Source organism: Scaptodrosophila lebanonensis, unplaced genomic scaffold (assembly GCF_003285725.1).
Source record: "Scaptodrosophila lebanonensis strain 11010-0011.00,11010-0021.00 unplaced genomic scaffold, SlebRS2 tig00000053-arrow-pilon, whole genome shotgun sequence".
NCBI lineage: Eukaryota > Metazoa > Arthropoda > Insecta > Diptera > Drosophilidae > Scaptodrosophila > Scaptodrosophila lebanonensis.
This window is the reverse complement of record NW_022060548.1, coordinates 12008949-12025363: the sequence shown is the minus strand read 5'-3', so window position 1 is coordinate 12025363 and position 16415 is coordinate 12008949. Positions and strand designations below refer to the sequence as shown.

Below are 16415 nucleotides of genomic sequence, written 5' to 3'. Positions count from 1 at the left end.
AATGGAAATTCGCTTCTTAGTCTGATAATAAAATTGTGGAACAGAACCAAAAATTCTTTACATATCTGAGTGTCTTAGGGGAACTACAAATGTATTTTTTTTTAGAAAACTTAATTAGATGGAAATGCGCCCCTTCTTATTCAGATAATAAAATTGAATTCAAATCGTGGAATAGAACCAAGAATTCTTTACATACTTGTATCTGTAGAGGAACTGCAAATGTATTTTTATGCAACCTTCCCTAGGAGATCATATTTGTAAAGGAACTGTAATTTTCAGTTTCCATTTCAGGAGCAGCTATCTCCTTCTAATTTGGTGAATGTATTGGGCGTCTTCTTTAAGACTGCCATTTTGAATAAACTTCCAATTGGTGCCTATTCAGCTTTCCTTTTTAATGGCTGCTATTTTTGAAAATTATTTAATTTGATTTCTATACAAGAAAGCTGCTTATTTTGGGCGCTTTTTAGTGTTAACTGTTTTAAAGCAAGTCTAAATCGCCGTGTATGCAAGTTTCCTTTTTTCAACATTTTTTTCAGACAATTTCCAACGCGTTCCTATTTATCTTTCTGCGACTACCTATTGGTATGTTGCAAGCGATTACCATTTTCGAATGCTTGTATGCCTTTATGCTTTTGTAGTGATTGAACTTTTGTAGAAACTCCTAATTGGTAACAATATAGCTACAATTTGCCAACACAACCTATCTTAGCGAATCATGAATAACACTTCGTTTTTGCTGCTTATACGGTCTGTCGTAACCCTAACAGTTGCTTCTATATAGTTCTATATAAGTTTCCAACTGTCAGCCATGGGCTTTTATATGTTACTGCCCTTGCTATAAAGCTGCCTTTCATCGCCGTCCATCATGAATAATGCTTCGATTTTCTTTACTGATTTATCGCCACCCAGCATCGAGATAGCTCGAAGCCTTTATTTGTATTTTCACAGCAAAGTTGGAAAGATCTGTCCATCCAAATCGATTGCGATTGAGTTTACAAAGTTGTACTCTTCCATAATTGAAATGTACAACAAGAAATGCTTTAGAATTTCCAGTGTTGCAAATGGAAGGAAAATGCTGGCATAGAAATGTCATTTGTGTGTTCATATTGGATTGCCAGCCCGTCCATCAACATGCCATTCGGCCCAGTTCTGTAAACAGTTGTGTGCCAGCGTTGCGAATCGAAAATCGTTTGATATTTACACTAGTTTATAATGTCGGGCACCCTTGCAGCGACCCTCTCGCACTCACACTCGCACACACACACAAACACACGCACACACAGACACACACACACGCAATACAATACATTAAATGCATCATTAGAGTTAACACTATGCACGATAATACGAATACGAATAATACGAGTAGGGGCAGAGCTGGGTGGCCAACTACTGCCCACTATTTACTCACTTACTTCTAGGCAGCTGCATCAGCTGCACGAAATGCCCCTCCCCCTCCCCGTGTTCCGTCCCCAGCGACATGCACGTCCACATCCGTCCAGGCTCCAGCGCCGCACTGATGGGAATGGTGGCAGCTGCCAGGCATCCAGAATGGGGCTGCTCCAGTTCAATGTGACAGCCGCGGCCGCGAGCCAAAGCAGGAGGAGCCAGTGGAGGACGCCCGCTGGCAGGCAGCGGACCGAGGAGGTGGCCGCAGCGCTGGCCATAAACATGGCTAGGAAAGGCACTGAATTCCAACGCAAAGAGCTGGCGCTGCTGTTGCCATGTTGCATGGCCGCCGGATGTTCGCCGTTTATGACGTGCACCACCACGGAGGCGGAATCTGAAATAAGCCAGCCAGGCAGAGCGAGTCCAAGAAGTAAAGTTAAATAAGGAGGAGAAGAAGAAGAAGAAGCAAAATATGTACAGTTAATTGCATTGGCCAGCATTTTGGCAGCTGATGTGGCCTTAGTCGCCACACGATTCCACTACTCCGCCGCTAGAGCTGTGCGCGCGACAGCAAATGACGTCACCATCAAGCAAGTTTACGGAGCACATTTTTTGTCACGGATTCTTGCCGCTTAGCCGCCATGTTCACGAACATCCACAGCCCTCTCAGCATCAAACTCAGATGTTTAGCAAAGGAGCCGCTTTTCCACTAAAATGTTTACCTCTTATCCTTGTACTTGGCTCAGTTAGTGCAAGCAGCTTTTTAAATGCATTTTTAAGTGCAATACATTCCACAGCATAGCACAGATCTTACTCCTGGGGCGAGAATTGGTTTCATGTCTAACAAATGTGGCCATTGAATGATGCTTGGTAGTATCAGCTTTATATTTCTCTCTGATAGTCCTAGCTAGTAGCTATTTGAATTCCTTTTTGGAACAGATACGAGTATTATCCGGATTATTATCCGAAGTATTGAGGATTGTTTTTAAGTCTAAAAAGCTTAACCATTGATTGATACTTGGAAATAAACAGGTTTCTATATCTCTCTGATAATTCCAGAAGCTATGTGAATTCATTTTTAACACAGATGCGGTATTATTCCGGAGGTGAGGATTGTTTTCAAGTCTATAAAGCTTAACCATTGAATGATGCTTGGAAGAAATCAGCTTTACATTTCTCTCTGATAGTCCCGAAAGCTATTTGAACTCATTTTTAGCACAGATACGCGTATTTTTCGGGAGGTAAGGAAGAAGTTATTTGGGTAATCAGCTTTACATCACTCTCTTATAATTCCAGAAGCATAGCACAGGTGTTGCTTCTGCGGTGAAAATTGGCTTCATCACCAAAAAGCGATGCTTGGAAGTAATCCACCAATTATTCAGACAGTCTACATTTAGGAAAACTGGACTAGCTCTCAGGCATATGTGCAACTACCTGAAGTATTTGGAGGAGGAAAAGTCTTCTGACTCAAAAATATTTGCACATATGAGTAAAAAACAGCACTGCTTCACGTGGGTCAACATTTTGTCATCAATAAATAATCAGAACGATTTATCGAAGAGTATATTCAAGAGTTTTCATGACATTGTAACCCCTATTGGCAGTTGAAACATTACCTTTCTTGACCCGTCACGATCACGCACGCACGCTCCTTAGTCACGCGCAGCTCTAGTCGACTCTACAGCTACCCATAACCCATATACCCATATCAGATGGCTATACGAGTATAGCAATGTTTGTACCCACCTGAGCTGCTTGGCGAGCACGTATAGTTGCCCGAATCGGCTGGCGTGGCCTTCGCTATCAGCAGCTTGCTGGTGCGCGTGGAACGCTCCGTGATGACGTTAATGCCTCCACGCTGAGAATAATTCATGACCCGCTTGCCTTTATACCAGTAGATGAACGAGGGCGGCACCGGAGACTGCATTGCCAGGCAGGTGAGATTGATGTCGCTGCCGCTCTTGATGAACAGCTCAGCATTGCCAAGGATTTTGGCACGCGAGACTGCAAAAAATAAACACACACACACACACACATACACACAACCACATACATACAAACAAGTAAAAATGTATAAAGTAAAAATAAGAGAAAAAGCGAAACAAGGGATTGCAAATGCAAACACACACACACACACACACACACATACAGAGGGAGAGAGAGAAGACAAATATACAAACGTATACATATATTAATTAAATGCCTGACCCGATTTTACGGATTTCAACACAACATGGATACGAATATCCCATACAAATAACCACACACACACACACTTACACACACACACTCAATCAACTCACCCACAACATTCAGTCTAAAGCCCTGGCTTATTTTGGGTTCGGTGGATACTTGGCATTCATAGGTGCCCGAATCTCGCGGCTGTGGCGATGAGATGCGCAGAGTCCATTCATCGGAGCCCTCCGAATGTAGCGACTGAAAGCGCTGATCATTCGTATAAGTCAGTATGCCAACGGTTAGTATATGCAGGTCCCGTTTGCGTATCCAGGATACCTGTCGAGCAAAAAAAACAAACAGAACAGACACCCAGGTTTAAGGACTTTGTATGAAATGTAATTCTTAACCTATTATTTAAGCTGGAAAATAAATCAATATGGTTTCCACTAGGAAAGATGATATACATGTACTTCTTAGTTAGAGCTTTCAACACTCGACTTAACACTAAACTGTAGGCTTAACAAGGAAAATTTTAACAAAAAGAAAATCGACATCGAGTCCAATACAGTGCTGTGAATGCTGTGCATTCCTTATTCTGAGATATATTAAATCGTAAACTACTTTTATAAAATTATCCGATTAATATAACCTTGTTGTCGTTTAAAGTGTCAGAATGTTTCGAGTAGTTTGTTTAAGATAGTTTTCTCGTAGATGCCATTATCAGAACCAGACCAAATTGAAATGGGCTTTTAACATTTTTTTTTCATATGATTTAATTCTCTTATCTTCGATAAAGATATTTCTATTTAATATAAGTATAGAACTTAAGAAGAAATGTCTTCACCTGTAGTCTTATCGATTAATTGAAAGAATAATGGTTCAGACAAAGTAGAATCGGAAACCACACAGTCTTATTTTTGATGAAAATAATTTCCTACATCAATTAGTATGTAATTTAAAAAATTTTTGTTTTTATTTTACAAATTGTTAATCAAATTTTGTAATCAACATTATATAAATAAAGAGTGGTTTTCAGCAAAGGTATTGGATGAAAAAACAAAAAATTGGATTGCTCACTCATTGATTAAATCGAATAAATAAAAAAACAGATGAACATAACTTACTGAAAGCAGAAGCATTCACGTCTGCAATATGCAATGCAATTGGTGGCATAATTAGTGACTGTTTTTTTCACCAGCATTGTAGTATTATATATTCAATTTAATTTAATATCTGAAAATATAATATTCAATTGAGCGTAAAAAAGCGCCTTTCGAACAAAAGCTAGCAAATACGCAGCAATAGAATATGCGTAGAATAATGAGTATTTTGCAAAAAAAAACTAAAACACAACCAAATATTGTGCAGGAAATGTCATATGAAATTAAACAATAATTGTTCTACCCGTAGGACATTATTATTACTACGAGCAGCGCCCGAGCAAAAAAGTAAACATAAAAAATTTACATTTAAATGGACATTAAAAGGACATTTGGCTCTTTGAACGGCATTCCAAGTAGCTGCCAAGTTCTTTTACTTGACATAATAATAACCGTTTAACTGATTTTTTACACACTTTTTTATATTATACTTTTTATTTATCTGAGCACCCCAATTGGGACTTAAAATATCCTTTCAAACCTTTTCATGGCGTCTTAGTAAGTCACACAACAACATTAAAAAGGTATCACAATTGGCAGTGCAACCTTTTACCGCACCTCCACAAAAAAAAAAATGTGTTAAGTTCTAAATAGAACTGAGCTCTTCCCCACTCTAAAAGTATTGATACCAAGAAATTTGTAGGGTCTAGTTCTAATATCGTTGTAAAATGTTTCTTATAATGTGTTTACATGCCTTTTTCTAAATTTATCTGTATTTATTATAGATTTATGTCGAAAATGGTTGTTTTGCATCACTGCTTTTTGTGATTTTAATTCACTGAAGAAATGTTAAACGAATTCGATTATATATTACTAATCGAACTTTATTAAACAGTGGCTTACAAATTTTGTTTCGCCCAAATGCCATCAGTGTTGGACAGGCATTTGAAAATGAAACCTAAATCTAAGGAAACAGTTAACTTAAAATGTCTGTCCCTATTGGCTGAGTAACTTTTTTTTATTTTTAATCCTCTGTATTGAAGTATTATCTTGCACTGCCTTATGCAAGGCTTGCCTTAATAATGTATTATGTATCTCTATATTGCTTTTCCTTACTCTTCTGCACTCATTATTTTGTCTTGCCCGCTTCTTGCTGGCTTAACGTTTCAGTCATGACCCCCTTGGGGCATCAGTGTTTTATCGATTACTCGCATAGCTCATTTAAATATAATTTACTTCATTTTAATGTCATTAATCAACTTAGAACTTCAAACAATGCTCTATGAGTGTTGCAATCGAGTAGGTATCGAACTAACACACACATTTTACACTTATTTATCGATTACTCGCATAGCTCATTTAAATATAATTTACTTCATTTTAATGTCATTAATCGACTTAGATGACCCGCTTCTGCGGAAATAATGGCAGGGATGAAGATAAGCTATTTCAGCTTGGTCAAGAGTGTCTTTTAAACAGTGCTCCGTGAGTGTTGCAATCGAGTAGGTATCGAACTAACACTCACATTTAGAATGTCTTATCGATTACTCGCATAGCTCATTTAAATATAGTTTACTTCATTTTAAGCTTTAAAAAGTGTTGCAATCGAGTAGGTATCGAACTAGCATGCACCTTCTGCAGTGTTGCTATTAAAGCGCATCGCTCTTCACCTCGCTTAAGCCATAAAAATCTTTGAAGTAAAACTTTTAAACTCTCTGCATTCCTTTTTAACTCAAATAATAATATACTCGGCATCGATAGCGAGTATTTTTGCATAGCATTTCTTTGTTCATTATTTGCTTAATCTTCAAAACGCTTTGAAGTTGAACTTTAGCACTTTTTACAAAGCATTTTTATTACACAATATAAATCTATATACAATCAACGGACAAAAATCCATCTTCACAAACAATTGAGTTTTATTTTCTCTGGAGGAAATAAATTCCATACTTTGCAGCGCCATCACCATCTGCCCACCTAGGAGTCAAGCGGAGCACAGCTCTAATTAAGAAATTTCAGGCATGACATTCCACCACACCTACTTTGTTCATTCCTAGAAGTGAAACTACACTGAGAAAGGTAAACAATTTGCACTCACATTCCTAGAATTTTATGATTTTTGCAAAAAAAAATCAACGTACTTTATATTATTTTAAAAAAGAACAAATCTATTTACATATTTATTTAAGACAGCAGTAATAAGTGTAAATTGAGCTTAGATTTAATTTAAACAATGCATATGTAGGAGCTGATGTTTTATTTCTCAGCACTTTATGCTAAACAGAAAAGGCACAAGTTTATTGCACAATCAAAATGAATGTAAAGCCAAGTAAAATATCCATCACGTCTTTTATTACGCGTCCTGGTAGTATATGATTATTATTATTATTATTTTAAGTAACACTTGAGCAGCGAGAATTGCTATTAGGGGTGCATTGAAATGTGAAATGGCTTTTAAAGTACACGGCCATAAATAGGATAATGCCCATGTATATAAATAGGAAATAAAAGTCATACTAACGAAAGGGTAATACAGTTGTTATTGGAAAAGGTCGTTGGTTGTTGGTAATGTTCTGTTTAATTGGCTTTTGAGCTCGCGAGAAGGACAATGCAAGTCCTGTCACTTGCAGCTGCCTAGACAAAGCACCTGGCATTAAATTAGCGCTGCGTTAATTACTCAATTCAACTGTCTCGGTGCGATTCAACGAGAATGTCGCTGACGTGCCTTGATGTCCTTGCTTCCTTGTTTTCTGTGGAGTCGCAAACAACAATAAGCCCAGCAACAACAGCAACAACAACAAAGGATCGAGTTGGGCATACAGCAGCGCCAAGACACGTTGAAATTTATTACACCGCATAATTGCAGAGCATTTTCGTGGCTGTGGCTGTGGCTTTGGGTTTAGCTTCAGCTTGGAGTTCGGGTTCGAGTTCCAGTTCGAGTTCGAGTGCGAGTGCGAGTTCGGGCTCCTTCGTGGCCATTGCATTGCATTGCTAACAAATAGCTGCTACCATATAGTATAGCCATGAAAGCCATGGAGCCATAGCCATTTCTGTAGCGGAAGCGCGCAACCGTGTTACAAATGTGAGAACGAGATTGAGCACATTTGCAAGGGTTTGCCAAACGCAGACCCAGCGAGAGAGATAGGCTGAAGGCGCTAGGTAGCGGGGCCTCAAGCTGAAGCTTAGGCCAGAGTGGGTAAGCAATAAGCGCATTCAACTCGGTCCGAGGTTAGACCGCGAACTTTATGGCGTAATCTTTTAAATGTAATCTACAAATCTGCCACACGACCGCCGCAGGTCGTTTGTTTTCCTTATGCAAAAATAATGTTTGTGCGAGGGGCCGCCATATGCAACGCATGCCATTTTAATTGCTAAGTCTACGACTAAATAGGATTCTCTATGTGAGTGTGTGTGTGTGTGTGTGTGGGCTTTTCTTTGGGTCTAGCCGGCCGTTTTTTGTGTGTGCACCCCAGTGGTGCCAGAAACCTGCGACTCAGACTGTGATTGTGTTACTCAAAAATCCCAGTGATTCAATAAAGTGATTTTGAAAAAAATAACGATTATAATACAAATTTGTATCTACAATTCGCTATAAGAAGTTGTAATGTGCAGTGAGATAGATAAAATAAATTAAAAGCATTATGCGTATTTTAAAACTAGTTGAAATTAAATCACACAAGCAAAACATGCAGAGCTCCTAACACATAGAAAAAAGGTTGCCTATTCATTTAACAAACAACAAAATATAAAACCTATTGCTTTAATGCCCAACAGCATTTGCCTCTGTTATTCAAATATTAATAACAGCAACAGTTAACAGCAATCACAGCAAAACTTAACATTCAAAAACTCAATGGCAGAGGCACTAACAGTTATAAGAGCACAGGCCTGCCATTAAAAGAGGAACTACAACAACAACTACAATAAGAAAGTACACAAAGAATAAAATAAATTTTGTAAACATGTCAAATATCAGTAACAGCAACACTTAACAGCACTATAAATCACAAAAACACTTAACAGCGCTTAAGAAGTTTCTTTAACATTCAAAAACTCAATGGCAGAGGCACTAACAGTTATAAGGGCACAGGCCTGCCATTAACAGAGGAAATAGAATAACAACTATAACTATAATGACAGTAATAACTACAATAGGAGAGTATAAAAAGAAAAAATTAAAATTTGTAAACATGTCAAATATCTATAACAGCAAGGCTTAACAGCGCTTAAGATGTTTCTTTACCATTCAAAAACTCAATGGCAGAGGCACTAACAGTTATAAGGGCACAGGCCTGCCATTAACAGAGGAAATAGAATAACAACTATAACTATAATGACAGTAATAACTACAATAGGAGAGTATAAAAAGAAAAAATTAAAATTTGTAAACATGTCAAATATCTATAACAGCAAGGCTTAACAGCGCTTAAGATGTTTCTTTAACATTCAAAAACCCAATGGCAGAGACACTGACAGTTATAAGAGCACAGGCCTGCCATTAACAGAGGAAATAGAATAACAACGACAATAAGAAAGTATTCGGTTTATCGCAGAAATAGCTCGAAGCTAAAAGCTAAATATCTTTTACAATGTACGCCAAAAAAGAAACATCATTCTGACCTAAAGCGAAGCCCAAGCTTTAACAAATACCCTTAATTTGGTAAGAGAAAAGAATGTTGTTTTCATTAAAAGTGAATTTTAAAACATTTATGACGTTTTGTTAATTCAAAAGCATCTTGTATTTAATAAGGAGAAAGTATTAAATTTTGTTTTTAAGAAACTAAGCTAGACTCTATATTTAAAAGATATAAGTGATTTCATGGGCCATGACATGCAAATGTTCCCAAACTTTGGCTAAAGCCTTTTCTACAATATCTGAAATATTGGAATTATTACTTGAAGTGATTTGCTTAGCATTTTTTTAGCCATTTAAATCCGCGAGATTAGAAATAAAGACTTAGATTCAAGGTTAAAATGCATTATTTTGACGACTACTTTATTATTCACTCTAGATATAATGGCTTTGAGTAAATACTTGTAGAACTTTATTTCTCTACTCAATAGCATTGCTGCATTTATTGCTATCCTGCCATCACAACAATTAAGTCACTGTTGGCGATTTCTTAAGCAACACTTTTGCGTCGCACTTACCGCTCGATCTCCGAGGTTTCGCACGCGACAATGTAGTAGGGCTGCCTGGCCAACTGTCGCCGTCACTTCACGGCGCGACGAGTTGTCGAAATAGGGCTGGGAGTAGGGGGTTTCCCAGTAATGGGGAGGCACTTCGCCGTTGACCACACCGGTTTCTGGAAATAGATTGAAAATGTTAACCAAGCAAATATGTACATTGGCCTAAGCTCGTACATAAAGGGCATTTAATGCACGCATGAATCGATGGGCGTGGGCCACACACGGTTCTAAATGCACTCTACTAATTACTTATACATGACCTACGGTCTTATTCCATTAGACGTGGAATCGATTATCCAGCCGTTTACTTTAATGAGAGCGAACCAGACAGGTCCATTATCTCGTCTCAACCAGCAACTCGATTCTGGCATATCAGTTGTCAAGTCAATTGCCTCTTTTTCTCCGGCAGCCTAGATTCGGTCATTTATCACGACTAAAAGCACGGTGCGCTGCCTACCTGCCGGAACTGCCGATAAGTGCCGGGAGTGCTCAAAGCCAACAGTACGTAGTACATTATAAATTAGAAGACCTACATAGGTCTACCAAAGCCATTAATTACTTTGTGCACTTTTTCATTGAACAACTCTAATTGTTTTAAAGGGCTTTCATTAGAATAATGATTTTTGAAAATATTTATTACAATTAATTGGTACTTTCATCAATTAAGACTCTTTATTTTGTCTTACTTATTCTTAATAAGTACCTCCCAATTCGTTCATTTTATAGAGGCCTAATCTTAATAATTTGCGCGCTCTAATTCCCTGCAACGATTGCTAAATAGTTGCTAACGTTTTGTGATATTTAAGCTTTATGTATACTTATCCACGAAAGCAAAATGATTTCTCAACCGAAATAATGCAATATAATCAGAAAATAAAACTTTGCCATCTAAAGTTGGGTCATTTAATTAATTGCAACTGTGGCAAATAAATTAATTAATAAAGGTGTACCTCATTGAAGAGTTGCTAGAGATAGCTTCTAGCCAAAAGCTATATTCTTATATACGAGTTTGTAAATGCTTTCAACTAACAATTTTGGCTACTATTAATATAGAAACATATTTTTGAATATGATATATTAATTCGTTCGATTTATCTGAACATTATATTCCGAATTATTGTACAATTTCTTACTACTGTTTTCAAATAATTTAGGGCATATTATATTTTTGTATTTGTTTTATGTATTTTTAGGTGATCAATATCATTTATATTTTAAAAATAGAATTAAATATATTTGTTCGAATATTATTTTTAGCAAATACATGGATATTTATAAAACATTTGACAAGTATTTATTGCTTTTCAATTAATTTATAATTTAATATTTATTTAAATTTTATATTTTTTATCAAAACTCATTTATTATAAATGGGACAAATGTTAAATACAATATTGTATTTACGATTTCAATATGCATATTATTTGAATCGTTGTTGTGAGGCCTAAAAGTATGCAACTCATAATTGCAAAACTCAAACCCATTCAGGGTAATGGACTGTCTGCGTTTTATGCGTTAAAATTGAAGACGCTTATTTATATACTTAAAATATATATAAGTTTGAAAGGAAAGGATATTCGACTTACCGAAAAGCAGGACCAGCCACAGTTGTGCGTAGCAATAAAGTTTTAAACGACTCAAATAAACCATCGACATATTTTCTTGAAGCGATTAACGCTGAACCACTTTTGAATGTTGCAATTTATGATTTACATATGTACATATGTGGCTTTGTGCAATGAGCTGAAAAATAAAGTGAAAATTATAAAAAACATTAAATTCGAGTATTTTAAAAGGTTTCTTTTTTCTGCGTAGATAAAATAATTAAATATTGATGAATAATTAAAATGATCCAACTAACTTCTGCAACGAATTAGTAACTGTCAGCAAAATCACAAGCATTTTTAAGCCTACGGCATGCTGTCAACTAATCGTTCTCACGGCAGTATATAGTTTCTAAATAGAAATACAATTTTGCCCCCACACCCCCGGTTGCGAATAATAAGCAAGTGCATGCGCTTTGCTAATGGCTTTATAATTAATTTGATCTCGTGGAATCTAACTTTGTTTTGCTTAAATTAAATTTGATTTCTCAAAAGCGTAGTCTTTAATTTACTGGAAAGTCATTCATTATTGTCATAAAAATGTAATCTGTGCGCCAATCTAAGTTCTCCAATGAACCAACTATAATTAGAACTTATAAAGAAAATCACCAGCCAATTCCCCACACTGAATAGGAAACGTTTTGATACCGATTGGATCAATCAAAATGCTGGTCGCAACGGAAATCGTAACAACATTAGCCCGAAGGGAACACGTTTCACCGTTTTTTCATGCGTACAATCATGATTAGCCTTGATCTGCAAAAGTATTGAATTTTCATTAACACTTGCGCTAGCGACATAGAAGTATATAACAACCATAAACGTATAATATAATGTCCTTAAAGCCATGAGCATTCTTTCCAATTTTCCTGCAATTATTAGTTGTGCTTCAACACATTCAAATTGTCGCTCTCTCTCCCACTAATTAGATGGTATTAAATGATATTGTCTTGGCATATTCATGTATACTACATTTTGGTGTAATTACCCTCTTTTTTCTAAGTTTTTTTCATAAGCTAATTAGCACATTGAACCAGTATTTATGCCCTTGGGTAGCAAGTGCTCATACAATTCATTATTTGTTCGTGGAAATAAAATTATAAATTTATTATAATTTGTGCGTGCCTGCAACAATCGAAAACATTCGCATTTGTCCGATATATTGTCGAGCAAATTAGAAATTATGCGGCACAAACAATCAATTGTACTTTTGCAGGACTTGCTGCCTAAAACTAAATTAAACTGACAGTGAACTGATTGGAATGAATTGCGAATTCTGTTCAATTGATGACAATATGATTTATGCGTTTTACAACAAGAAACTGGGCCTTGATTTTAGGTAATTTGGATGTGAATTCAATTTACAAATTCAAGATTACAACGCGGATAATCTAGTTGGATAATACAAGTATATTTGAAATATTTAAGGATTTGTATCAAGAGTGAATGATTCGAAACGAGAACTGTAATTCAATTATATTCAATATATTTAGGGCTTTAAGGATTGGTTACACCACCTGTTAAGACTCCAAGGACTTTCAAAATGCATTCTCTGCCAACCGCCATTTCTAAATACTCTGTTCTCTGCCTGAATACGTTTTTTTACAACCGGAAGTAGGCACTTATTCGCGATTAACACTGAATACACAAATAGGCTCTGGTCGTTAGAAACTTCTAATTTGTACATGTTGCCTTTTTATCGATTTAATCTAAATTTGCTAAATGGCTTAGCATTTAAGCATTAGTTTAGGGCAGCATTATACATTGTGAAAATGGCAACATAATAAACAGTAAGCTTATTTAAACATTCATTTTATTTATTTATTTATAACAATATATTAAACTGTGTATTCTTAAATAAATATCTTCCAGAACATATGTGGATCAAAATGAAACCAAATTTAGGCAAATGCTGAGCCCGCAAGCCGAGCAGCTGCCAGTCGTGCTTACAAGTAAAAAACTTTATGAACTTTGCTGTCAAATCCTTTAATTGAATGCAGAAAGCAGAGTGCGGGAATGACTGATGATGCTCCATTTATTCAAATACAAATCTCCCGCTGTACATACGAGTATATGAATATATATATGCTGGCCTAATGCACATTCCTTGCTCAAAATCCTTGCAAAGTCCTGGCATTTACACCTACAGTCGTCCCACATCAAGTGAAGGGCGAAAAACAAAAAGTCAAGCCGCATATATTTGCAATAGTCCAGCCCTCATATCCGATACAGCCTTACTCAACAGCCTGAGCTGCGTTTTTTGACACATTGAAGCCCCAAACCCAAAGCCAATGCCAATTCTCCACTGCTTAAGCATGAAAGAAAAACCCTTTTCTGCTTTTCTTTCAGTTTCTAAGCGCTTGCTGTTGAATGCCCCCAACACCCCAATACCCCAATCCCCCAATCCCACAATCCTACAGCCCCGCAAGCGACGGAAAACCAGAACCAAACAAAAAAAAAAAGAAAGTGGGGAAACGAAAATACTTTTTTCTGAGAAGAGGAGCATTATAAATTCCGCATATACTTTTGCGTTGACGTTACACTTTCACTTACAATTTTTGCTTAGCACGCAATTCAAAATTTGTTTGTGCCCAATTTTTGTGGCCGCCAGCAACATTGTCTGGATATGCTATATTACTATACATATATACTCGATATAGTATATTTTTATATATGTAGTATGTGTGGGTATGTTTTTGTTAGTTTTTCCATCGACTGCTTCCTACTTATAGTATGTGTAATCCACAAACACTTGACCACAGTTTAATGTCCAGCACACAGGGACTTGTCGTTGCCATATTGCGGAGCCAGCAGCCACATACTCGGAGTCCTTTAGTCAACAACAGTTTCGAATGGAGCTTTGCCTTTATGGCTTATTTGTTTTTTAAACAATCGATTATTGCGCAATGCAGCCGCATAATTACTGGACTTTGAATTTATGAACAAAACACACACAGACTCACACACACGATACACGAAATCAATTCTTTCCTTTTTCCTTTCTTTCTCTTCTTTTGGTAATCACACGGATTTCCAAAATATTTCCGTTTAGCACTTTGAATGGCAGGACACGCATGTGAGGAACAAACGACGAACAGCAACGGCGAGCCAGTTCCTTTGTATTATTATATTTATACCAACATATACATATATATATACACGTACATGTATGTATTAGGTACACACTATATATACACACACTGCTAAGCGTTCACGATATGTATGGGAATGTAAGTGGAGGCGCTTTTCGTCCTTTGGAATTTGTTCGCAATGGCGTCCGTGGCCGACCGTATACGAACGTGACCGTCTACGCGCTCGCTGGGATTTAGTTATTAAATAGCTTTTTATTTTAAATGTGGCACAATGAAAAATTCAGCGACAGAACGACGGCGACACACACACTCTGTGGAAAACACTTTCACACTTGGCAGAAATTTGTTGCGCACGTATGCGTAACATCCTTGCGGCAGGATACGCGTACTGGAACTGATTCATCGTGCCAGCCAGCCAGTTGCCAGTTACCAGTTGTGGCGCGCGTCTCTACCTCACGGCAAACGACTCCGAAAACGCTAAACGGATGAGCAGACGACGCCGACGACGCCAACGACGCCGACGACGATGAACCCGACGACGAACACGAGCACGACAACAACAACAGCAACAACGAATTTAAATTGACGAACGGCCGACGAAAGGCAATTCGTCAAAGCGCAGACGCAAGGAGCGCGCTCTTTCCGTTTAGCTTCTTACTTTTTTTCGGCTACCTCTTAGCCTTTGTTGCTGCAGCTGGCCATAAAATTTTAATTTGCGTGCTGTGTGCTTTTTTCTTCCTTCTCCTTACATTTTTAATAAACAAAAGTGCGGTCGCTTGTTGGGTCGCCTGCTCGCCCGCTCGGCTGGTTAGGGTTTAACATCTTTGTATAAGTGAGCGCGCAATGCAGCAGCGAGGCGTCGCGACGGCACAGCTTCTTACTCTGGCTTGTTAGCTTCTTGCTCTCACGACGCGCTCTCCTCAGCAGCAGCCAGCATGACGGCGGCAGAGACAGCGAGCAGTGTTGCCAACCCCTTAAGCGGCCAGAAAATACTAGATCAGATCATTCAAAACAAGCCAGAAATAGCTATAGAACAGAAGTTTTCATTGCCTTCGCTCAGAACTCTCCCGTTTCATTGTAATTAGAGTACATTTCTCATATTTACGTTGTTTTATTTTTAGCTCATAAGGCGCATTTTTTAATCTTTGTCATAATTTAATAATTTATTAGATTGTTGCATGAGAACTGTGTTTCGATCAGTTTCAGTAGTTCTTGAACGACTTCTCAATTATTGACAGAGATTGATTTTACGATCACAAAAGTATTTATTGTTTTATAACATGAAATTCCTTTTCCAAATATGAAAAACAAACCAAGAAATCAAATGAAACTAATACAGCGATGTCAGATGTCCGTAGTTCTTGAAGGACTTCTCAATTATTGACGGAGATTTATTTTACAATCCCAAACATTACAAAGTATTTATTTCCAAATCCAAGAAATCAAATGACATAATCATAATCATAGGATTAGTAAAAACTATAGATATGAATGCAGCGATGTTAGATTTTCGTTAAGACATTAATATTTGTAATAATATAGTATGTTAAAAAAGTCATATTTTTTTTGGAAGGAAAATCGTAAAAATTTAAAGTACAATTAAAATTTTAAAAAAGTTAATTTTTACATTAAATGGATTAAATGGAAATTTTTTGTAATATTCGAATATATGTAAGTATAAAAAAAAAAATACATAAATATTTACTATTCAATTAATGCTAATCAGGCGTCGTTTTTTAAAAACTATAAATAATTGGCCACTGAAATGGCTTTAATTTCAAAAAAATAGCCGACGATCTAGTCGTTTCACACCTTGCTAACTGTAGAATCAAGCTTTATTCCATAGTTCAAAACTCTCTCAA

The 16415-nt window shown here is 36.9% G+C and overlaps 1 protein-coding gene across 1 annotated transcript; it reads right to left on the bottom strand.

Moving 5' to 3' along the window:
• Positions 1-1430: 1430 nt before the first annotated feature.
• Positions 1431-14375, bottom strand: LOC115623971. The gene is made up of 6 exons (XM_030518540.1): positions 14015-14375; positions 11444-11600; positions 9819-9973; positions 3693-3903; positions 3136-3393; positions 1431-1783 (listed from the first exon to the last, which is right to left on the bottom strand). The coding sequence occupies exons 2-6, from the start codon at positions 11511-11513 to the stop codon at positions 1431-1433; spliced, it is 1047 nt and encodes a 348-aa protein (XP_030374400.1). The 5' UTR covers positions 11514-11600; positions 14015-14375.
• Positions 14376-16415: the final 2040 nt, after the last annotated feature.

Excerpts from the sequence above, each read along its gene's own strand:
- LOC115623971 (XM_030518540.1), bottom strand. The coding sequence starts at position 11,513 with ATGTCGATGGTTTATTTGAGTCGTTTAAAACTTTATTGCTACGCACAA. Across the intron at positions 9,974-11,443 it reads GTGGCTGGTCCTGCTTTTCG|AAACCGGTGTGGTCAACGGC; the intron begins GTAAGTCGAATA and ends ATCTATTTCCAG. Across the intron at positions 1,784-3,135 it reads GTGCTCGCCAAGCAGCTCAG|ATTCCGCCTCCGTGGTGGTG; the intron begins GTGGGTACAAAC and ends GGCTTATTTCAG.